We start from the raw sequence: 23,370 nt of genomic DNA, 5'->3' as shown, positions 1-23,370 counted from the left end.
TGGCGACCGGCAGACAATGCTGTTGTAAAGGGACACTGTCATTTGTCACTTGTTGAGACCCATCGATTGTCTTAGATCCAGCCTCAGAGGCTCAGACTGTCAGACACGGCAGGAGTGGGACTGTGGGACGCCTGAACTGAGGTAGCTTACGCTGATCAAGTTCATCACCGTGCAGTTAGCCATTATCATTGGCCTATTAATATGGACATCCTACGGTCTATTTGGAATTCGACAAATTGACAAATGACCGTTGACATGACCCACCGGAGCGACAGCCGATAAATGGTTCCCATCTCTTAGTTTGGCTTCATTTAATCTCTTCTCACCCGGAAGTACGTCAACAATTTACTTGAGCCAAAATGCGCATTCTCTGGTGAGTGTCCCTAGCCAAGTGCACTGGTCGAGTCGTTAATGGAAGAGCAGCCTCCATGGAGCAGGCATCAATTCTCGGGTAAGCTTCGAGCCATACTCAACATTGAAGCTAACGAGTCTGACACGAGTCCAAGATCTTCGAGATGCAGACAGGTATAACAGCCTTTCTCACGCAGATCGAAAACTGACAAAAGCAGCCGCCATCCGCTACGAGCTAGCAGACGGCCACGTCTACGATTTCGTCGAAGGCACCATTCCTTGGAGCATGTACCCAGGTCCGTGTACTTCCTTAGACATAGACATACCCAAACTGAAACTGATTCTGCAGGTGTTGAAACAATCGCCTTGGATAATGAACCTGTTTTCGCGTACTTTGACGACAAAGACCCCCAGAGTGGTCTCGCCGTCTATCGGCATTTCGAACAACACCTGCGAGACGAGGGGCCATACGATGGTGTAATTGCATTCAGTCAGGCGGCGACGATGATTCTGACGTACCTTATACATGTCTTCAGGAGAAAAAAACGAGGAGACAACGTTGACAGCCCGTTCAGATTTGCTGTGCTCTTCTCGGTTGTGCGACCGCCGGTTGACTATGAGGAATTACAGTTGGGCAAGTTTACAGACGTGGATTTAAATGATGTCAAGGGTATTGTCGAGATACCCACGGTCCATGTATGGGGTGCACTGGAAGAGAGTGGCAGCCAAGCTGCCATGACGAGCGACGTCTGCAGGTCAGATATGAAATGGACGTATGTTCACGATCGAGGGCATGAAATTCCTGGTTCTGGGAGCAAGGATGCTGTGACAAAGACAGCGAATGCCATACGAAGGGCGATAGAGACTGCGTCGGATCATCTCGATAATAAAGAGTAGCCAACAAGCTCATACTTAGATCTCAAACATTATATGTGTCTAACAACCGCTGCAATATCTATAACTACCAGCCGAGAACCTCCTACGCACTCCCCTCCAGCAACACCCACCGCACCAAGTCCGCAATCGTCCGACTCACCCGATCCGTCCGGGGAATCTCATGCCCACCCCCATGATCAAACACCCTCCTCTTCGCCGGCTCACAAATCCCCGAGAGCTGCACCCCAGCGGCATACCTCGGATCCCTAGACCCGTAAACATGCACCGTCGGAACCCCCACCTTAAACGGCCCACGGATCTCCTCCCGGAGCTCCTCCTCGTCCACCGCTCCACCCACCGACGCCTCGCCCATCCACCGCGCCGACCCCCTCGCCAATATCGACGCAGAATGAGCCTGCAGCGCCAACGCCTCCCTCCCCAGCCGATCGCGCTCCTTCACCGCGTCTGAAATCTCGAACCCTATGCTCTCGACCAGCTTCAGCGGCGCCCCGCCGCAGATGAAGATCGCCGCCTTGAACGGCGGAGGCTGCGTAGGGTCCTGCGCTTGGTGGAGGAGGAGCATCGCGGCGCCGAGGGCGCATCCCTGCGAGAACATCATGACCGCATCGTAGGGGCCCCGCTGTGCGATAAGACCCTTGAGCCAGGTGCATGTTTTCTGGATTGCCTCGGGGGAATCATCTTCCCAGAAGGAGTAGTAGGGGGCGGGGTAGAAGAGGTCGATTCCCGCTGCGGCGGCGGAGGGGTAGCAGCCGTCTATGAAGTCAAAGTCGATGCGGAGGTCGGTGAGGTGAGAGCGGAAGCTTGCTGGAGGGAGGGGTTAGTTGCGAACTTGCGGGCTGCTGATAAGCACGGCGGGGTAGGTTACGGACCCGTCTGGGACTTGAATATGGCGCCGCTGGTGCCCTTGCCGTGGAGGCATAACACCTTCATTATTATGGCGGGATTTGGGGCTCCGAGAGAGATGGCAGTGAGATGGGGAGATCACTTGGAAGATGCAGATAAGGGATAGAATAATAATAATGCCAACCTGGCAAGAAATTTCGCTGGGGCTGGAGTCAGCAAATCGCCCCCACTGCAGCCGCAGCCTGCAGGTTGGTTTGGCAATAACGGCGTCTCGGTTTGGCTTCATGTAGTTTGCCAGTACGAGTGGATTTATATTCCCAGAGTTCAGAGGTGGCGTCAAAGTAGCAGCAGGGCTGATATCCCTTGATTGATCGCTGCTTATGGTTATTTAGTTTACCCGGCCGTCATCATCGCCAGTTCTGAGACACCGTTGAATATATATTCAAAGCAACCAATCATAAGTTGATGGATTTGCGCAACACGAATACTAAGGTAAGAGAATCTGCAATCATAGCAAAAAGAAATCGTCAAAAGGTAATCTAGTCGACAACAAAAGACGAAGAGCAATGTGTGTTGAACACTAGCCAGAAGTCAGAACCGTCGGAGCTGCCGAAAATGGTTGAGCATTCTCAGGCTCTATTTCAACATTCACCCCCCAGCTCTTGCTCCCCACGTCCTCTACTTCATCTCCACGCTGGCATTGGCACTCATCGACAAAAGAGTAGATGGCGTCAAACCGGCTCTCATCTCAGCATCCATCATGGTGAGCATTGAGTTCTTCCCGGTTCCAATCCCGTAAGCCCTCTTGGTTGCCTTCCAACTTTCCACAAGCGCCAGGTACACAGCGACACATCCGAAGACAATTCCCCACTCCCATCCGATACCTTGATGTTTGAAAACCAGTCTGTTGACGGCAGGCAAGTAGATCACTGGAAAGGCCACAACGAAGCCGGCAATCACTGCCCAAAACAGGAAACGATTTCTCCATATGGACTGGAACACAGAGAGCTTGCCGGGATATTTATCAGGATCTAGATTGAACAGAGACCGGGAGAAATGTTTGACCTCCCACGCCGTGATCAGCAGAAGAAATGTCAGTGAGGCATAGGTTGTGGCACGTGCTCGGAAGACGACGTCGCAGGTTTCGTTCCAGCCATTGTTGCAATCCTCTCCCAGGTCAGAAATACCAGCACCGGCTCCATAGATGACGCATACAAAGGCCACCAGACACAGAGATCCCATGAATGTACCGTAGATCATTTTGTCCGTGATAAGCTCCTTGGTGAAGACGCCGACCTTCAAGTCATGTGGTGGACGGTACATCAGATCAGGCTGCCCTTCTTCCAATCCCAACCCTAAAGCCAGGAACGACGAAGTGACTAAGTTGGCCCAGAGGATTTCAAGCGGCGAAAGAGGAAATATTGAGTTGCCCTGATTATCTTTGAAAGCCAGAGCGACCAAGAGCAAGATCACCTGAGCGATATTTGATATAAGCAGGTGCATCAGGAACTGCAGGTGTCAGTCATGCCATACAAAATCGCCAAGTCGAAATTACCTTCTGAATGTTATCAAAAAGTCGTCTTCCTTCCTCCACTGCCTTCACAATCGATGAGAAGTTATCGTCTGTGAGTACCATGTCGGCCGCCTCCTTTGCAACATCGCTGCCATTCTTGCCCATTGCAATGCCAACATCTGCTCGTTTCAGGGCGGGCGAGTCGTTGACCCCGTCGCCTGTCATCACACAGAAAGCGCCACGTCGATGCATCGCCTCAACCATTCGAACCTTTGTTGCAGGGCTACATCTAGCGATCACAAGGGGTAGCTGTTCGATGTCGTCTATGTCAGCATCAGACAGTTCATCAAATTCGGCAGCGGCCATGACCAAGCGACATGATCTGGCATCCATCTTTGAACCAAGGATTCCCACTTCCGACGCAATTGCTGTCGCCGTTTTGATGTGGTCGCCAGTGAGCATATGCACGGTGATTCCGGCCATCTGACACTTTCGAACAGCAGCAGCGGTTTCGACACGGGGAGGATCGTAGAGCCCTACAAGACCACAGAACTCGAGATTGGCCTCAGCCATGGCGCGTGGAAACACTTGGGATTGGTCTTCGAGTGTTGTTCTTTTGTGTGCAATGCAGAGAACTCGAAGACCTTCCCCGGCCATTCTATCAGCTTCAGACTGAATGTCGTCCATTTCCTTTTCAGATATGGCGAGGCCTGGTAGAACAGCTTCGGGAGCTCCCTTCGTATACACCTCGTTGATGTTTTCGCGCGAATTTTTGTAAACGATTGTCATCCGCTTAATAGAAGAGTCAAACGGATACTCTGTGTGGAGCTGCATACCGTCTCTCTGCAGTATCGTCGATTTCTCGTAACCAACACGCAGCGCCAGAACGTTCAGGGCGACCTCGGTGGGTTCCCCCACAGCAGTCCAGCGACTACCTGAAGGGCCAGATGACTCTTCATTTTGTACGACTGACATATTACATAGAGAGATTGTGACGAGAAAAGTAGAGAGAGCCGGGTGATCACCATGTTTTTCAGGAACCCAGTCACTCCCGTTCAACTGAACTAAACCGCTAGTAGGGTCGTACGGGTCGGTGGTGTCCTGAACAGTCAGAGTACCAGCACCTGGTATCCACGCCGTACGCGCAATCATCCTTCCTTGCGTCAAGGTTCCTGTCTTGTCAGAGCAAATGTTTGTGACACCCCCAACAGCTTCCAGACATTGAAGCTTCCGGACGATAACGTTCCCCTTTGCCATTGCTTTGGTGCCCACCGCCATGGTTATCGTGAGCACAGCAATTAGGGATTCTGGAATTACGGCCACGCCAATGGCTATTCCATATATCAAGACTTCTCCTTCAAGGTCCCACTTGTTGACAGAAAAGACGATAATTGCCAGGAGTACTGCGAGAGCAAAAAGAAGGAGCGCAAATTTACTCAACTTGACCTGTAGCGGAGTACCAATAAGGCCGAGGAGATTCTCCGCTGTTGATTTGACATGGCGGACGGCTCGAACGAGCCTGCTGGACTCGGCGTCGTCTGAAGTCTCTTGGAGAAGTTTAGCTATTCTGCCCACTTCGGTTTTCATTCCGGTAGCAGTGACGATTCCGGTTGCCCGTCCTTGTGTCATGCTACATCCAGAATATGCCATGTTGGTTCTATCGCCGATGGGCATATTGGGGGAAGTAAGCACAATCTGTGCGGTCTTGTTCACAGGCAAAGATTCGCCCGTTAGCAAGGCCTCATCCATTGATACGTTCGTACCGTCGATCAATCTCAGATCTGCAGGAACGATGTCGCCAACTGTGAGTTGAACAACATCGCCAACGACAACAGACTCCGCCGGAACGGAGACCACGCGGCCGTCTCGCAATACCTTGCATACAGGCGCGGAGAGTTGATGCAGCGACATAATTGTCTTTTCTGCCCGGTAGTCTTGGACGAAACTAAGGAATATGGATCAGTCTGAGACCACCAGAAATCAGAGTATATAAACCTACCCTACGACAATGTTGAGGACGATGACTGCTGTGATCACACCTCCCTCGATGTAGTCATGGATACCGAAGGATATAGCCATAGTGATGAGGAGAACCTGGGTTTACATTGGTATCATTTGGCAACTTGGAAATTTGACAGACGGAGTGTGGTCCTGCGGGAATAACCATACCATAGTTAGACTATTGGAAACCTGCCTCAACAGTATTTTCCAGGTCGATACGCCCTCGATTTCTTGAACCCTGTTCGGGCCATCCCGCTCCAAGCGAGTGGCAGCTTCCGTACTTGACAAGCCATTTCTGGAAAGTCGAGTCAGAGAGAGGTGGCAGACAGACGGAGCAAGGACCGGAAATGATGAACTTACTGAACATCGACCTGGAGAAGACTTGCCAGTTGTTCGGGAGAGAGAGTGTGTGCACAGTGAGCTGAGCTCTCATCATCATTGCTAAAGGCAGCATTTGCCGATTTATTGGCCTGTGGCGTCGAGGTTTCTAGAGTGGCAGGATACTCTAGCTTCGCCACGCTGAGTTCTGTTTTTACTTCACGTGTGTGATTGCTTGAGATTGGAGTGTGTTTGTCCGTAAAAGGACATATAGGAGGCTCCGTCGATTCCTCGACATCAGGCGGAGACGTTTCAATGCCCATCCAATTAAGGTTCGTACGGACGTGGGAAACCCCTTTGATGAATATCAGACTTGCGAACCTCGGTGAACGATGATGGGATGGGTCGTGTGTCTCTGATGTTGAATGACAAGTGAAAGTTAGAAGGCAAATACATATGCGGGGATCATTCGAAGATATACCAGTGACCAGTCATCGTATGGATGAAGGCCTGGCGTTGTGAGGATTGTGAGGGGTTGCCATGCTTCCTTCATCTCCTGCATGGAATCTCATTGGAAAATGATGGATCGCTCTATCTTGGCCGAGTTCATTCGTACCTCAGCGTAATCAACACTGGTTAGGGGGACCAGATTCTGGGGCCGCTAAAGGCTTGGGCCATGGCTGGCTGGACGTTAGATTGGTCGACGATCGATCCGAGGACAGCCTCGCCGAGGCCGACAAGGATTATTACTCTATTATGATTCGTTCCCAGAGTCAAAAGCTATGATACTTACTCAAGGCCTAGGATGCGAGCTAGCCATGCATGCTCACATACATCAGTGTGAACGAATCCGGCAAGATACCCAGAACCACGTGAGCCGTCATGCACGGCCAGAAACAGTATTCGAGTTAGGATTTTGCTACAATGCATATCTAGCTACATCTAACTCGATGTAACAAGTATACAGCAGGCGCCAGTGCAGATGAGCTGGTGCCAATTACTGATAGCTCAAGTACAACGATTCTCGCGTGACGGACAACCTTCTCCGCGAATGGAGCAGTAGTCCCAGAATTGACTCGTAAATCCTTGGCCTTGAGAGTCATTCACTGCCACCTTGCCAATGTTCTCGGCACCTGGGCATTGAAGATGTAACACTTTGGAAGTGCTACTAACTCATGTGTTGGAAAGAGGAAGACCCAAACCGAGAGGAATGACGCTACTTCGATAGCTTTGGCCGTTACAGTATGTCACATGATACGGAGTAGTTCCGCTTGGTATGATTCGAAAGAGAGGAGACGCATTCTGAATCTAGTTCTTATTCGCTCCGTATGGGTGCCCGAGATTGATGTTGCTTGCCTGAGTAGGCAAAATTACTGCGTCGCCAGTATCCTGTGTCCTCTTGAGTTGAGCGGCGGATACGGCGGGGATCTTGGGCCCGGTGTGCTCTGTTACTACCTGAATCATGCAGAAACAAGAATAAATATAGCTGGACAGGACAAGATCGTACTGGTTGTTTTGGATGTACTCCGTATTGTGTGTTGTTCCCTGCCATGCGTGGGTGCCATACCTAAAGCACCTGGTAGGGAGCGGGCCAATCGGGAAACGGCCCGCATTGTTCAACCTTGCTGCCAAAAATTTCCAGGCGGAAGGCCAACGCTTTCTCTCTCTCTCTCCACACAGCGGCTCCTACTCTGACCAGACTCTCCGTCGATTGTCCGTTTTCCCAGAAAGACTTGGTGCTCTTCGCCGGTCTCTATTTAGGCGTTCAACTTGTTTCCGACCGGCAATCATCGCAAGCTACAATGGTTGGACCGGCCGCTTCCCTTACTCCTCTTACCCGCGCCGACGGGTCGGCATCCTACAAATGTCCTTCGACGGGGTTCGACGTCCTAGGTTCCGTAAATGCTCCTGTCGAGCTGCCTGGTCGCCGTGATGCATTGAAGCCTGAAGAGGCGACTATCGAAGTTTTTGTGAAGCCTGGCACCACTCCTGGTGGGGCTGGTGAAAGATATGTCGAGGGCATCCTGAAGACTATGCTGGGAAGGTTGATTCTGGGACGAGAGAAGGGATACCCTCGTCGAGGCGTTGTCCTTACATTGGCGATAGTGGGTGGCCAAAATGTCTGTCGGGGAGATTCGGTGAGTGTTTATTTCAATGGTGGTGAAATGTTAAACTTTGGCGCAAGTGGGCATCGCTGACTTTGGCCTGTACTCAACAGTATCTGACTCTCCTTCCTGCTCTTCTCCATGCTTCTCTTCTGGCTCTAATCTCGGCTTCTGTTTCCCTATCGATGACCTTTACTGCATCCATCCTGGCGGTCACATCGTCAGGAGATATTATCCGACAGCCTTCTGTTAGACAAGCAGCAACCGCGAAATCTCTTCACGTTCTGGCATTCTCCAGCAAGGGCCACCTACTTCTGAATGAAAGCCAGGGAACATTCGACTTCGCTACTTGGGAAAGAGTTCATCAGCATGCCTCCGTAATCTGTCGCGGGACATTGGCTGGCAGTGCCGATGGCGATGTCACTATGAAGGAAGAGGGAGGTGAACAAGGGTTGGAGAAATTTATGCGGGAGACTATTGAGGACAAGGTCTACCAGGATTATGCTTGGAAGATTGATGCGGCGTGATGTTGGGGCCAGAGTGATCACAGCTGCATGAACATACTGATAGCACATAGGTGCTATTTTGGGATGCTTCTTCAAGCCATGGCTCCCTGCGCATTCGGCAACGTCAGATTCGCTCTTTTGGCATGACCAGAGCGCATTTTGGCGTCCGCACTATTGCAAGGCACATCCTGGGGCCCTTCCATTGGTGCGCACAGGCGTTTTGCTCTCCGGTGTCACCATGTTTGATGGGTTCTTCCACGGGCCCATACCGCACGACACAATAATCTAGTCTGCGGCTCTAAAGTTTCTGGCCCCAATGTGCTATCACGCTGTCGACTTCTGCTAGAATATCTTTGGTCGTTCCTGGGGCTATCCGTTCTGACACTGAATTTCAAAATATGGATCACCAACTGGAGGGAACAACCCCTCCAACGTGCAGAAGATGGGACTGAATTAACCAGCTATAAACTCAAATTCTATATGATATTCACAGCATGTCCAGCAAACTGGCGAATACGAATGAATCTTTGTTGACTTGACCTTATTGCCACGATCCCGCTCCCTCAGGCTTCCGGGTCCGCTGGATGACTGTCTCCCACTCCTGGGACCAGAGCCTTTAATGTTAAAGAAATGCCATTCTTATCCTAAGAATAAAGTAGCCCCTCTTGGGAGCACCAATGCTGCTTCACCTAGTTCTGGTAATGCAAAAACAACATGCTTTTGTGATGAGTGATCGACGTGGAATGATGATGAAAGATTACGGACACCTGACCATGGAAGCAGATCGAAGTGCTGACTGGACTGCCATTGATTGCTGGAGATTCTTACTCGCGATCACTGGCTGAGGAGGACGACTGTAATCTGCCCGCCAAAACCCGTTACATCCGACCACGGCTGCCGCGGCTGCTCCGCCTTCTCCAGTACTAGCTTAGTGCCTAGTACTCGGTCCTTTTCCCCGTCCATGTTGGCCATTCTTCCCTTTCTGTCCACCTTCCGCTGGAAATAACAATAATAATTCCGTCTTACGTCTGAGAGACACAACACCCCCCAAGTCAATGGAATAATCACAAATCCCCCCTCCCAAGGCAGTCGGCCCTACACCTCTGCTACTCATTTGCAGCCTTTGTCATCCTCATGGCTTCCTCTTCTTCAAGCCATGGCCCCCTAAAACCCCAGTCCGACTCCCTTCCCTCTAAATCCTCCGCTCTCTCGTCATCCTCATCACCACCGCTCTCCTCCGCAGCCCCACTATCACGTCCAACTTCTCCAGCCTCTTGTCCCTTGACGTCCAGAACCGTTGGTGCATCGCTCCTTCGGGACTATGCCAGTCATATAGATCCTTCTCAGTCGACAAATGATCTTCATGTGAACCAACCCGCCTCTGGACTGTCCAACAGTAGGACCAACGTCCCGCAGAAGCTTGAGCTTCACCAGGAAGAAGCGCCGCCCGTCGCCTCGTTACCTTCGTCCCCTTTCCTCTCTTTCCGCAGTGCGGGCCCCTTGGGTTCGCAGCACCGCAAGAACGCATCGTCAAGCGACCTTATACCCCGACAGACGATCATGAAGGCCCTCGCTTCGCGACCGTCGCTGTGCACCAATCCCAATTCCAATGCGCCGCTGGCGGCGTCTTTAGGATTACTAGCCACGAGCCCCAACTCGAGTACTTCAGCGGAGACAGAGCAACAACGGTCCAGCAACTCATCGTCACAGAAACTCTCCGCGGCTCTTTCGAACCTACAGCTGGGCAAATACCTGGAAAGGTCGCCCTCCACGGCGCAGCTGGTCCTGCAATCGCCATGCTTTTTCCATCGACGGTTTGACGATGCCGTCAATATTCAGAAGGTGCTGGAGGAAATCGCCGACGATGAGTGGTTGTCTCATTCTCGGCTGGTACAAACTGCAACCGGAGTGCGGGAGGTGTCGAAGCAGCTTCAAAGGCGGCCGATCAAACGGGCAGTAAAAAATGTCATGATTGTGACAAAGGCGCGCGATAACCGCCTGGTGCACCTGACGCGAGAGCTAGCAGAGTGGCTTCTCTCGACCCCGCGATATGGGAGCGACCTAGGGGTTAATGTATGGGTCGATTCCAAGCTGCGGAATTCCAAACGATTCGACGCAGCGGGACTGTTGCAATCGGAGCCACGATTTGAGCAGATGTTGCATTACTGGACTCCGGATCTCTGTTGGGCCGCTCCCGAGAAATTTGATCTTGTTCTTACGTTAGGCGGAGATGGTACGGTCCTATTCACGTCGTGGCTTTTCCAGCGGATCGTTCCGCCGGTGCTCTGCTTCTCACTGGGAAGCCTGGGCTTTCTGACGAATTTCGAATTTGAGAATTACAAGTCACATTTGAATGCTGTCATGGGAGACGTCGGCATGCGCGTCAACCTGAGGATGCGGTTCACCTGCACGGTCTTCCGCAAGGACCGAAGCAAAGGGGCTGAAGCAGGTGCAGTCGAAGAAGGAGAGCAATTCGAGGTCCTAAACGAGTTAGTTATAGATCGGGGGCCTTCGCCTTATGTGTCAAATCTTGAGTTGTACGCCGACAATGATCTCTTGACCGTGGTCCAGGCGGACGGCTGTATCTTCTCCACGCCAACCGGTAAGTTCTCTGAACTTGGTTCAAATGGTTTACCCTTTGGCTAACGCGTCGGTTTAGGATCTACGGCGTACTCTCTGTCCGCAGGTGGCTCTCTTATCCATCCTTCTATTCCTGGCATTCTTCTTACTCCTATCTGCCCCCACACTCTGTCTTTCCGTCCAATGGTACTGTCAGACTCGCTGTTGCTCCGTATCGCCGTTCCGACGGGATCTCGCTCCAGTGCCTACTGTTCATTTGATGGCAAGGGACGCGTTGAACTCCGCCAAGGGGACTATGTGACCGTTGAAGCCAGCCAGTACCCCTTTCCTACTGTGGTCTCCGGTAGCGGGGAATGGTTTGAAAGTGTTCAACGAGCATTGCGTTGGAACACGCGCGGAGCGGTCCAGAAAAGCTGGAATCGCGATGGCTCTGATGACATATTCGCAGACGAGGAAGAGGAGGAGTGGGACATTGATACCGATGCTGGTCTGGTTGGCACCGACAGCGGTATCGGGCCCAGCGAAGACGGTGACTCGGGAACTACCAGTCCGATGAAGCGACAGATGAGCCTGCTCAATATGTAGCCGGCTGCGCTGGCCCTTTTGTATATTTCGCTTGTGTTTTATTCGTGTTACACTTTACTGCGGATCCTCTCCGCGAGACATTGCGCATCCACTATGGGATTGGCGTTGGTTATATATTTGCTCAAGGGACATGGGCTATTCACTTTGCCCGAAGAACGATGGCATAGAACTTCAGAGATGATGCTTATACAGTCATAGACTATCTTGCTCAAAGCATAAAGGTGTACTTAAGATTGCACTTCGTTACTACTTGCTTTTGCAATACTCATTTGATCTGAGTATTCTCCCGCTTTTGCTTAATGAGCGGAAATTTGCTATGGTACATCGAAATATTAAACAAATGGACCTACCTCAATTCGAGACATTCGGACAATATTCTTCATATACTTACATGATACCATGCGCAAGCCAAATTATAAACCATAGTTTGAAGCAGAGAATCTTTTCAAAAGGCACATCTCTCGACTCGGGAAGTAAGGCCTAGTCAAACATCATACCACATATACCACACTTACCAATCACAACACTCCGACAAGAGCGAAGCAAGCTCCTCCAACCACTTCTTATCCTCCTCATCGAACCCAGCCGGCTCCGTACAATCCACATCGATGATCGCAACCGTCTATCACCACGAATTAGCAACACAACCCAACACAGCTCAACCCTCCACCAACGGAATCAACAACTCACCTCCCCACCAGCCAAAATCGGCACCACAATCTCACTCCGACTACTCGCGTCGCAGGCGATATGGCCCGGGAAACTCAACACGTCCGGCACAATCACCGTCTCGCGCTTCTCCGCTGCGGCGCCGCACACGCCGCGCCCGAAGCGGATCTCCTGGCAGGCGGGGCGGCCCTGGAATGGGCCCAGGAGTAGCAGGTTGGTGTTACTGCTTGGTGTATTCTGGGACGAGCCGAGCGCGGGGAATTTATCCTGGCGGATGTAAAAGCCTGCCCAGTTTACGGAGGAGGAGGGGGATGGGAGGGCGGCGTAGGCGTGCCAGAGGAGGGAGGCGATGTTGGAGAAGTTGCTGTGTTTGTTAGAAGACCAAGATCATGTGTGCTTGGTTGGGGTTGGTAGGTGTGTTTACCTGACCTGTAGTTGTGTTAGCGAGTTAGGTAAAGGGAAGGGGAGCTGATGTAGGGAAAAGCTTACCCAATTGCGCTGGCCTGTTACTAGGCCTTTGGCTTGTTCGAGGACTTGTGCATATACCTCTGACTTGGTGGGTTCTTGGGAAGTTGAGAAGTAGGAGGAGTCGGCGTGAGGCTGGATTGTGGTTGTGGTCAGCGCATGCCTTGAATGGGTAGTGTGGGTAGGACATCGAGCGGATGGGTAGTGACGCACCATGATGGAAGATGTAATGTCCTGTCAGGTTTATATTTGCAAAAGTAGCGAATTGTGTACGTGTAGTGCTAATCTGAGAAAATTGGAGAAGTCATCTTGGAGGGGAAAAGATAGCTGGTGTGGGGTTTTTGGTGCTTATCGATAAGGCCTTTGCTGACAAGATCGACTCCTCATTTCCCTCTGCGATTCCGTCATCTTTCCTTCTACGTCAAAATAATGGTCTTACTGACTGGGACGGGTCTGAGACTGCATATTGACTTTACTTGCGTCTATCCATTCGCTCTCTTGTCGTCATTGGGATCGACCGTGACACCATGGCAATACTCCCATTAGGCGTATATCATGTTAGCGAGTTGACTTCTGAAGACATAGGAATCGTCCTATGTTTCATGCGCAGGAATTGATACAGCGACATCCCCAGCTATCCATGGATCATTTATATCAAAGTCTGCTTCGTCATACCGTGGAGTCACGGCCTGCAGTCTTAACATTTCGTCCCAATCATCTTCTGAGAGTATGCAAGACCAGACGAAAAACGTTCGGCTCAAATTGGTTGTTTTTCCTGGAAACCCAGCGCGTCCAGTCTGATGCGATCCCAAAATACAAGACCATATGGGCGAAAGGCGGAGTAACGTACGCAGGTGATAAATTGTTCGTACTGCACTCATATAGACACTGTGAGCCTCGGGTAGAATTGCTACGAGTAATAGCCCATTGCTCATCCGTCATCGAGGTATAACGACCGCAGCAATGGCTGAATTTCTCCGGGATTGAACCGGAGAGCATCCAAGAGTACACCTTTCCACGCCCACCTGCCTGTCCATCTAGCCATTCAAGAAGAGTCTTTATCTGCTCGACCAGGTTCTCCTTGAGCATCTTGAATAGTGTCTTCCAGAGCCCTACCACGTTGTCATCCAGCAACGTCCGTACCGGCTGCCCGTCTGTCGTTATAACCGAACATTCCACGTGTATCTTCCAAAGTTCATGACACAGGACAATACAGAGTAAAGCATAAAGCAAGCGTTGCTCCTCAAAGTACGTTGGTGGTCCGATATCAACGGGAACGTAACGGATTCCCCGAGGGCGTTGACTACGGTCAACTACACCACGCGTATTGATATATATCCCCCCCTTGGGCAAATGCTTCACCCGCAACTTTAGGCACCTAGCAATCATTGAATGAAAGCATGCATGCGCGATGCGTCGCAATCGGGTCATCATGGCAAGGAGCCGACAAAGAATGGCCGACGACGTCGACCTGGATATTGTCTTCTCAATTGGAGGCTGTTTCTGCGGGAACCGCTCCTTAACGTATCCCGGGATGCTTAGAATGTCTATGTATGACTCCTCCGGTGCCTCTGCAGGTTTATCGTTCTCCTGTCGAGGCTTTGAATCCGCCGCTCGGGTCCAGACAAGAACCAAGAGCCTGACTGCGTCCTGAACATGTGGCAGCAGGCCCCTTTCGCGAGCTGGGCCTCCGATGATCTCGTCCACAATCACGGCAAATAGATAGTTATTTTTGTGCAGGAATGCTGCGACACCCGGAGATGCATTGTACAATCTTTGCAGCGTGAGCAAATCTGGGAGATCTGAGAGAATATTTCTTAGCGCGAACCAAGGAAGTCGGCTGAATGGGTCCATGTCTTTTGCAGTTCTTTGCCAGGGGGTATGTAGTATATGATCCTCAAATTATCGACCGGACTGTCAGGGGAAGCGGGCCTAGGGAGAGAAAATGTCGATTGATAATTGCAGCAACAGTTTAGACTGTAAGATGAGAAATGTAGGTTGAAATGCAGAGAATGCTTTCTTTAGGAGAGCTCATCTAGATTAGCTTCTCGTATAACTGTCGGTTCCCTTACCTAATTGGAGAGCGTCTGACAGTGTACACGAGCAATTCGCGTTGCCCAGCCCGTCAGCGGCTTTACCACTCATGAACTGCTTTCAATTCACGACGCGCTAGCGGGCTCGAGGTGATTGGGGCTGGTCGAGGTGTCAGAGACAACTGGGGAGACGACTACTCTTGTGGCTGCGGAGGTAGCTCACTCATTACTCGCTTTGGTGGTTGCTATTCTTGTCCAATTGTAGTACATCAGATATACCTGCCTTTGTCTACCTTACACTTCCGGCATCGTCTGTCAACAGCAAGTGTTGGGTTCTGTGGATTCTTATATCTATATAAGATATATACAATATGCATCACGGTTACTTCTTCTCTACCTCTGCCTCCGATCGAACCACCTCCTCCCGTCCATGCAACATGTTCATACCTCCCGGTCCAGTGAAGTGTTTCTGACCGGTAGTGAACCAGGTAGCCAGACCAATTAGCGCAACCACGCCAATCGCGGCAGAAGTATAGTTCATTGAGTCCTTGTCAACGGGGTAATGGGTCGGGAAATTGAAAGTAATGGATGCGAAGAGCAGGAAGAGAAGCCCCAGGACATTGAGGGTGATGGAGATCCACGGTGGCAGAGCAAAAGGTCCTTTCATTTCTTTCTGGTGGCCAGTGACGTAGCCGAGGAGACGGCTGAAGAGGGCCATTGCGTATGATAAATCTATAGAGGATCAGCAGGGGATTGAGAATAGGACGGGGTATAGTGGGACATACAAAATCCCTCTGTTGCGATCGCAATGACAGTTTCGAATCCAGTCGTGGTGCCAAAATCAATAGCATCCAGAGCGAGTTGCACGGCCAGTGTCAGCAGCACAGCGTTGACGGGCACTTGGCGCTTGCTCTCGACTTTGGCAAAGACCTTGGAGAAGGGCAGGCCGTGGTCGCGGGCGAACGCGTAGACTGAGCGTGAGCCCTCAGCGAGCAGATTGTTTCCCGCAACGATGACAATGACGGCGATCATGCTAGACAGGAAGCACGTACCGACCTTACTGCCGGTAGAATCGTAGAAGATCTGAATGACGGGTACGCCGGTGGATGTGCTGGCTGTTTCGTTAATGTCGCCGATGCAAAAGCAGAGGGTGAGGAGGAAGGCAAAGCCGGTGACAGCGCCAAGGACGACGGAGAGTATGATGGCTTTGGGGGCTTCTTTCGAGGCGGACTTCATCTCCTCGGTCATGTGTGCGGGTGCATCGTAGCAGCACATCCCGAAGCAGGACTGGAGGATCCCGACGATCGCGGCCATCGCCGGACCCCAGCCGGTGAAATTTTGGAACTCGGAGAAGACGAACGCAGGGGGCTGTTTGTGGTCGTTTGTGGCGAGGAGCACGATCATGGTGATGATGAAGGAGCCCACGTTCCAGACCAGGATGAAGCGTGATATGCGGTTGAATAAGTGAGAGCCCCATATATTGATTGCGGCCGCTATGAAAGCAACGAGGTACGCGACAAGAACAGTCTGCCATCGTTCAATGGTGTATTCGGGAAAGACGAGATTGGCCATTCCAAGGACAAAGTTGGCTGCAATGTAATTGTTCGTGGCACCCATTGCAAGAACTCCTGCTTCAAATAAGTATGCGGCAAAGTACCTAATGACCGAGAATCTACCGACATACCTATAACCATGAACCATCCACTTATGTATGACAGCCCGCGTGCTATCTTTGGGGGAGCCAGAGCGGCCACCCACGAGTACTGTCCCCCTGCGACAGGGTACATGGAACACATCTCCGCCATTGGCATCGCAACTGCAAGTGCAAGAAGACTGACGCCGATGTAACCGAATACCATGACCGGAGGGCCACCCGACCTGACTCCTACAATAAAGACGCCGCTCAAGGCGGTCCATCTGAAAAGTCAGTATGAATTTCCAGCCTGAAACAAGGAAGTATGAATGCGTACGATGTTACGATGCTGAAGCTGAAACCGATCATACCCAACAGGCCAAAGGTCCGCTTGAGCTCTGCTCTACGTTAGTATAGTCCATCCACTGAGGGCATCTTTCGCACCTTGTTCATAGCCAAGATTCTCAAGACGTACATCTTCTCCGGCTGTCGGCTGAAAGACTTGCTTGTTATCCTCCTCGATGACCGCCATGGTGACAGTAGGCACAGAATACCTCTCTCTTGCAAGTCTTCAGAAGTTGATCATTCAACGAACCGGTTCGAGATGAAATGACCCTGCCGAAGGCAAGGGGCTTTTAAACTTCGACTCCCCCTCCCAAACGCCTCCACGAGCCTGCAGCGTCCCTTGAGATGGGAATCACCCGTTCAGATTGGAACAACAGACGGAGAAGCCATAGTGTTGAAGGTAGGGAGCGAAGGATTGATAAGGATAAGATAGATTGTCGACCAAGATTTCCCAATCGAGAAGGTCTCCGCGATGACTGGTGGGTCGAATTGGAGATTAAAGTCGAAGGATTGTGAGGGGCATCGAGGAAAGCCGAATCAGCTAAGAGAAATGTGAGATAGTCTAATGATAGGCCCGGCACATGTAAGAAAGTGCGGAGATATCGTGGAGTGTCATTGCATTTGTCAAGAAGAACCTGTCTTCTGAAAACGCCGTTGCTCTACTCCACTTTCATCTCATCCAACTTTCCCAGGTGACGAACCGGGACAAATATCGAAAAAGCCACTCCTTCTCTAGGATCCGTTCTTACAATTGGACAGGCGATCCCGTCCTCACCGGAGTCATCATCACACTGCAAAGTATTCGTTTCTCGGGATGGGGATCAATCAGGATTCAGGAATACTCACAATTCATCAGGTAGGCAAAAGCAACGAAAGCCGAGATAAGTAGACGGAGATAGTACTGTGGAGATGTTCTAGCCGTCCTTGAACATTTTATCAGACAGAATTCAGTCAGCATTCCTTTGCTCCGATCGTCATCGGCTACCTTACTATTATGTGATGCCTGCATATTTCAATCAACACTACAATATGGACACCATATTAGGGACTCTCAAATATCTGGCTCCCGAACAGCCTTGTCTGCACAGCTCCAGCAATGATGATTCTGAAATAGGATGACACGGTGCTGAAGACTTGGACAGATACTCATTGCCGCTAGTCTTGCCTGCCAGTTGCAAGTATCTAATACGGCTGGCTCAGTAGGGGGATCCAAAATCTCATCCCAATTTTGATTGACACAGTCATACGCAGGTCTTGAGTCTACCCTACTTGGCTTGCATAACTACATTCACGGAATTGCTGGGTTCTCACCAGAGCCACTTTCCAGGGGCTCCAATATGTCGATATCAGCAACCCAATTCCCGAGTCAAAGACAGATATCACTGCCTCTGGCAAGGGATATCTCTCTGAACTGGGACCGTGTCGACCAACGTCCACCGCAAGTACAAACTACTGAAGCGGACGTGGAGGTGCTCTCGAGGCGTCCTCAAGCTTGCAGTCGAACACGTTGTGTGATTCACGAATTCCAATGTTCAGGATTACGCACTTCCAAACTTACTGGCCGAATCATATCTATGATACCGGGCCGGCCACGCTCTCGATGCCTCTCCAAATAGCGTAAGGCAGGTGTTCAGAGCCCGGGTTGCACAGAGGAGGTGCAGCAATATAGAGAGAGTTTCCTGGAGAAAATACAAAGACAAAATGGAGGTCCTCCAGATCGATATCAAGCGAACCGGACTCTAGCATGCAAAGACCAGCAAATGCTTGCCTGACTGATAAGTATGAACCCAGGTTCGCGGTATTCATCTGGTGGCTCAACTTGGAGTAGGGAGAATTCAAAGTTTATTGGCGAGAGCTATTGTAGTTTCTCGTGTTGCGCTCGCTAATGACACCTGAAGCCTCCCGAGCGTGTTCATATTGCGGTCATGGCACGAATGGTCAAATCAGAGTTGCTCCATGATCGGGGTCTCCGCGCTGTGCTCCCAAGCTCTACCTATGTGAAACTTCTTGCTGAGTGTTACATGTGATCCAAGCTTCAGCGTAGGATGAGGGACACAAGGCTGTGATGGCTTACCAGCTGATCAGCCTGACTAGGCAATAAGACACAAATGTACACTAAAGCGCGCTATCAGTTTCGCATTTCTGGATTACCTTCATGATAAGTATAACTTGCAATCGAGTTCATTAACCCCTACGCAGGGCTCAACTGAAGCCGTTACACACTCAGCCCTTGTACTATGCGTCCTGAGTCACCTTCCCTAACTCCAGCTCCCATAACTCCCCTACCAGTGTCGTCCCAAACCCTTCATGCTGTTCCTCCTTCACCAACTTAAATCCTTCAGCCTTGTATAGCTTCCTCGCCGAGCCCAAGATACTCTGCGTCCAGAGCACCACCCGCTTGTATCCGACCTCTCTCGCGAACTCGATACACTGCTTGATCAAGGATCTTCCGACTCCCATTCCCCGAGCGCTCGGCTCCACAAGAAGTAAGCGCAGTCTGGCTGTATCGGGCGAGTCGATGTCCTTCGCAAGCATTATACAGCCCACTGGCTCATTGGTGGTCTTGTCAGTACGCTCCGCGATCCAACAGCGCTCCGAGGTAGGATCATGGTTTTGCTGAAAGTCTGACGCGATCTTGGAGACTAGAGCAATGAACTTGTCGTTGAAGTTGTATTCGTCTGCGTAGAGGGTGTCGTGGCGGGAGACGATCCAGTCTATGTCTGCAGGTTGGTGTATACGGATTGTGATAGAATTTGTTGGAAGAGTTGCGGTTCGAGCCATTTTTAAAGAAGATGACACTGGTTAATTTGTGCCAGCTGTTGATGAACGTAGAATAGTCCAGGAATAAATAGCTCGAGGGATCTAGATGGGACACGACATGGGCGACCCAGATGAATGGATTCTAAGCACTGGAAGGCAAAGTGTCTTCTTGAAAACAATAATTCTCTTTCATTGCTTCGGGCTTGAGCTCTATACTCGACCGTCGTAATAAATGTGTGGGTTGATATTTGGTGGGGTATGGATGCCATCGACAGGGCGTGCATATACGCCCTTGGTTGACACGAAAGTTTATCTACTCCAACTCATCCAAAACGTGGCCTTACATTGTCGGATTTTGTCAGGGTATGTCTTCATATTTCCATTTGGATCCATGTCGTTAATAGGTGCGACATAGCGGCTACCTTCTCCGCGCCAAAATCAACGCACCCCCCCATTCAACATCCACCTCCGCTTCCTTCCAATCATCTCGCTGGAAAGACGGTTCCGTCTCTCGAATCTTGTCCATCATCTCATCAATAACATCACCACGTTGATCGGTATTCCCAGGAGCCCTCCTCGTCCTATCCGGCCATTTCCTCTGCCATGCGTGAAACGAGCTCCATGTTCGGACATATTCCTCCATGGACCCCAAAGTTATCCTCGCATGCATGAACCGTGTCCCTCCCTCTGCTCCAGGCTCATACTCATCACGAGAGACATCTTCCCAGTCCTCGACCGGCGGCTGGACAGCTCGCAGTTTCTGCTGCACTATGCTCCGACCAGGCTGCTGCCAGTAGCTTCCCAGCAGCCAAGGATCCTGCCCATATGCATACTCATTGATGATATTGGTTGCTCTGGGGTAGGACACGAGCACATGGTCCTTGTAGCCCCAGAAAGCCAGCGTGCCTCCGGGTCGGACAATTCTTCGCATCTCCGGCCACAACTTGGCATAGTCGAACCAGTGCGCGCTCTGCGCAGCGGTTACTAGGTCTACTTGCCCATCTGCAGCAAAAGGACACTCTTCTGCTCTTTCTTGGTGGAAAGTTATGTTGGGGAATCCAGTGGACAACTGACGTGCCTCTTGGATCATCCCTGCGGATGGATCGCTGGCGAGGACCCGCTGGAAATGTGGACTGAGCTCGCGAGCGACTAAACCATGGCCTGTTCCCAAGTCAAGGGCTGTCCTTGATGGGCCTCTATGATATGCAAGCACGGCGGAGTAGAGCTGTGTCGAGTATGCTGGCCGAAAAGCCGCATATAATTGGTGAGAAAAAGTATTACTCCTGTTGGTCGTCAGGACAGTCTTCAACCAACAGAACTCGGAAGACGTACGCAAACGACGCCATACTGATGGATGGCTTGATGCTAGTAATGTTTATTTCTTGCACTAGAACCTGGCACTCCCGAGTAGTGAGTTCGACAATTAATCTCAAGTGTCTTTATCATGATATTACATGATGGCCGGCTTGTATTAGATGCTCATCCTCCTGACAACCGCAATGTAGTTCAGGCCGATAAGCGGCAATTGCAAATCGCTCCGTCTCCGATGTTCGGTTCTTCGCCGAGTCATATCAAACAACTCAGCACATGGTGCAAACCGAGGTCACGACTCACGAGTATTATAGCAACATTGGCTAGTACTCCGTACTATGCACTGCACACTTTGATCTGGTGGCTATGTAAATGGCAGGAATAAGTCCGTCATGTGACTGCCGACCGAAAACGCAATACGATGTTCGCTTCCAAGTGCGGACTATCCCCACCTTTGAACGGCTGTATAATTCGTCAACCTGCCATTTTCGGTTAACCATCCTTGGATCTCGACTTGGAAAGGAAATGGCGTACCATTAGCAAGCCGTGTTGCGTGTCGGCGGGGGTTCTCAGAGTTCCGTGAATAATGAGGCGTTCCACGAGCTTGAGGATATATCTAAGAGCCTACAGTCAGCCATGATGGATGTTTCGTTGGATTATTCCATCCTCTTTTGTATTTGGCAGGATTCAATATGCTCGTCCGATTATCTGAAGTCTCACTTACCGGCAAGACCTGCCTGGTCACTGGTGGAGCTGGCGGCCTGGGCAAGGCCATTGCGTCTACTTTCCTCGCTGCTGGCGCAAACGTGGTTATTTGCGACGTCAACGAGGACCGATTACAGCAGACATCGGCAGAGCTGGGGGAGACCGGTCGATTGAAAGCTATCAAGGCCGACATATCCTCCTCGAGCGCGGTTCAGACTCTCTTTGACCAGATCATCGCAGACTTTAAGAAGCTCGACATCTTGGTCAACAATGCTGGCATCATGGACAGGTTTGATCCCGTGGGAGATCTCGACGAGGCACTGTGGGATAAGGTGATTGCCGTGAATCTCACGGCCCCGTTTCTGCTCAGCAAACTAGCTGTGCGGAATATGTTGGCGCAGCCTACCACTGATGGATGCATTCTCAACATCGTCTCTGTAGCCGGCAAGGCCGGCTGGGCAGCGGGTATGTTCTCCGACGACCAAGGTATTCCTCTTGCTAACTCCAAGTAGGCGCAGCATACACAGCGAGCAAGCACGGTCTTGTCGGGTTGACCAAGAACACGGCCGCCTTCTACGGTAACAAGGGCATCCGGTGCAATGCGCTGATGCTGGGCGGCATGAAGACTAACATTGCCGACGCCTTCCACGCCGGCATCAACGTCGAGGGCAAAGACAAAGCCGTCGAGATCCTAATTGCCATCAAAGCGCCCCTGTGCGGGATCGACGATGTAGCCGACATGTGCCTGTCCCTAGCTTGCGGCAGGGGCTCGAAATTGATCAACGGCGCCCTTATCCCGGTGGACAATGGCTGGACGGGTATTGTCGGATGATTTAACTTCATGTATATTCGATCATCTACTCCTGTAGTTCTAATACACCTGCCCTTCCACCTCAACAATGCATATATTCCAATCCCCCCGCCTCATTCTGAATACACTCTCCCAGATTCACACTCGCAGACTGCACACTCCCATGCCGGTCATTCAGCTGCGCATGCAACATCGGTTTCCCCTCCCCCCCTTCCAACGCAAGATGCACCTGCGACGCGCTGTCCGCGAACGAGTCCCCGCCCCAGACAAACTTCCCTAAAGCACATCTTAGCACCCGTTATCCGCTGCCCAGCGCAGTGCACCAAAACAGATCACACGGATACCATCGCAACTTACCGTTATTATTCCCCAGACAATTATTCAGATCGATCTCGGAGAAGGACCAGGTGCCGTCGGGCCGTTTGCAGCGACTGCTGAGAATATGTTTGTCTTTGAGGACGATGGTGTCGGAGCTTGTGTGGAAGCCGCGGAGGGACATTCTGATGCTCTTCGAGTATTTCTTTTTCGGATGCTCTCTGTAGACATTTTGGCTGATGAGGGACCGAGACGAGGGTTTATAGGTTGACGCCCACGGGTTGGCCACATTCGTCATGTTGGGCGAATGTTGATATCAGGGTGGTTTGGGGGGGTTTCCCTGGGATGGGAGGGTTCATTCCGTGGTTGTACATAGGACTCCGTGCAGGGTTAGCGTCTACATTGTATCGAAGTATTTCTACAAGAAGTAGTAGGTTCGATGAATGTTGTAGATGTATATGGATTGTTGTTAGTGAACGTCCCGGAGCAACTGCACAGTATACGCGGGATTACTTCGGCGCTATCTACCAAAACTCTATGATTATCGGCAAGCTACCCTGATCCTTGACAGCTCAAACTATCCTAGTATTAAGTGAGTGAGTGAGCTAGGGACCAGCATGCGTC

At 51.1% G+C, this 23,370-nt stretch overlaps 11 protein-coding genes across 11 annotated transcripts; 4 read left to right on the top strand and 7 right to left on the bottom strand.

Moving 5' to 3' along the window:
• Nucleotides 1-359: 359 nt before the first annotated feature.
• On the top strand, nt 360-1,248 carry Aspvir_001568 (uncharacterized protein; the record flags this gene model as incomplete). The annotated part of the gene is made up of 5 exons (XM_043266688.1): nt 360-373; nt 424-451; nt 507-525; nt 570-647; nt 701-1,248. The coding sequence occupies 5 exons, from the start codon at nt 360-362 to the stop codon at nt 1,246-1,248; spliced, it is 687 nt and encodes a 228-aa protein (XP_043122623.1).
• Nucleotides 1,249-1,330: 82 nt separating this feature from the next.
• On the bottom strand, nt 1,331-2,178 carry Aspvir_001567 (putative EF-hand calcium-binding domain protein; the record flags this gene model as incomplete). The annotated part of the gene is made up of 2 exons (XM_043266687.1): nt 1,331-2,052; nt 2,118-2,178. 2 exons carry the CDS (start codon nt 2,176-2,178, stop codon nt 1,331-1,333), a joined length of 783 nt encoding a protein of 260 aa, XP_043122622.1.
• A 591-nt stretch (nt 2,179-2,769) lies between these two features.
• On the bottom strand, nt 2,770-6,246 carry Aspvir_001566 (putative potassium/sodium P-type ATPase; the record flags this gene model as incomplete). The annotated part of the gene is made up of 5 exons (XM_043266686.1): nt 2,770-3,600; nt 3,647-5,549; nt 5,604-5,698; nt 5,774-5,900; nt 5,966-6,246. 5 exons carry the CDS (start codon nt 6,244-6,246, stop codon nt 2,770-2,772), a joined length of 3,237 nt encoding a protein of 1,078 aa, XP_043122621.1.
• A 1,479-nt stretch (nt 6,247-7,725) lies between these two features.
• On the top strand, nt 7,726-8,555 carry Aspvir_001565 (putative exosome complex subunit Rrp46; the record flags this gene model as incomplete). The annotated part of the gene is made up of 2 exons (XM_043266685.1): nt 7,726-8,061; nt 8,142-8,555. 2 exons carry the CDS (start codon nt 7,726-7,728, stop codon nt 8,553-8,555), a joined length of 750 nt encoding a protein of 249 aa, XP_043122620.1.
• A 1,113-nt stretch (nt 8,556-9,668) lies between these two features.
• On the top strand, nt 9,669-11,699 carry Aspvir_001564 (putative NAD+ kinase Utr1; the record flags this gene model as incomplete). Its single annotated transcript, XM_043266684.1, has 2 exons — nt 9,669-11,136; nt 11,194-11,699. 2 exons carry the CDS (start codon nt 9,669-9,671, stop codon nt 11,697-11,699), a joined length of 1,974 nt encoding a protein of 657 aa, XP_043122619.1.
• Nucleotides 11,700-12,210: 511 nt separating this feature from the next.
• Nucleotides 12,211-14,687, bottom strand: Aspvir_001563 (GAF domain-containing protein; the record flags this gene model as incomplete). Its single annotated transcript, XM_043266683.1, has 3 exons — nt 12,211-12,321; nt 12,390-12,732; nt 13,684-14,687. The coding sequence occupies 3 exons, from the start codon at nt 14,685-14,687 to the stop codon at nt 12,211-12,213; spliced, it is 1,458 nt and encodes a 485-aa protein (XP_043122618.1).
• A 561-nt stretch (nt 14,688-15,248) lies between these two features.
• Aspvir_001562 (putative GABA permease) lies at nt 15,249-17,031 on the bottom strand (the record flags this gene model as incomplete). The annotated part of the gene is made up of 5 exons (XM_043266682.1): nt 15,249-15,598; nt 15,652-16,494; nt 16,551-16,783; nt 16,837-16,897; nt 16,944-17,031. The coding sequence occupies 5 exons, from the start codon at nt 17,029-17,031 to the stop codon at nt 15,249-15,251; spliced, it is 1,575 nt and encodes a 524-aa protein (XP_043122617.1).
• Nucleotides 17,032-19,079: 2,048 nt separating this feature from the next.
• Nucleotides 19,080-19,625, bottom strand: Aspvir_001561 (GNAT family N-acetyltransferase; the record flags this gene model as incomplete). Its single annotated transcript, XM_043266681.1, has 1 exon — nt 19,080-19,625. The coding sequence occupies one exon, from the start codon at nt 19,623-19,625 to the stop codon at nt 19,080-19,082; it is 546 nt and encodes a 181-aa protein (XP_043122616.1).
• Nucleotides 19,626-20,022: 397 nt separating this feature from the next.
• Aspvir_001560 (putative S-adenosylmethionine-dependent methyltransferase) lies at nt 20,023-20,950 on the bottom strand (the record flags this gene model as incomplete). The annotated part of the gene is made up of 2 exons (XM_043266680.1): nt 20,023-20,887; nt 20,937-20,950. 2 exons carry the CDS (start codon nt 20,948-20,950, stop codon nt 20,023-20,025), a joined length of 879 nt encoding a protein of 292 aa, XP_043122615.1.
• Nucleotides 20,951-21,607: 657 nt separating this feature from the next.
• On the top strand, nt 21,608-22,452 carry Aspvir_001559 (SDR family NAD(P)-dependent oxidoreductase; the record flags this gene model as incomplete). The annotated part of the gene is made up of 2 exons (XM_043266679.1): nt 21,608-22,085; nt 22,133-22,452. The coding sequence occupies 2 exons, from the start codon at nt 21,608-21,610 to the stop codon at nt 22,450-22,452; spliced, it is 798 nt and encodes a 265-aa protein (XP_043122614.1).
• A 61-nt stretch (nt 22,453-22,513) lies between these two features.
• Nucleotides 22,514-23,044, bottom strand: Aspvir_001558 (CVNH domain-containing protein; the record flags this gene model as incomplete). The annotated part of the gene is made up of 2 exons (XM_043266678.1): nt 22,514-22,707; nt 22,789-23,044. The coding sequence occupies 2 exons, from the start codon at nt 23,042-23,044 to the stop codon at nt 22,514-22,516; spliced, it is 450 nt and encodes a 149-aa protein (XP_043122613.1).
• Between the last annotated feature and the right edge of the window lie 326 nt (nt 23,045-23,370).

Source organism: Aspergillus viridinutans (assembly GCF_018404265.1).
Source record: "Aspergillus viridinutans IFM 47045 DNA, scaffold_1, whole genome shotgun sequence".
Lineage (NCBI taxonomy): Eukaryota > Fungi > Ascomycota > Eurotiomycetes > Eurotiales > Aspergillaceae > Aspergillus > Aspergillus viridinutans.
The sequence above is the reverse complement of the archived record's forward strand: the minus strand, read 5'-3'. Positions and strand labels throughout refer to the sequence as shown.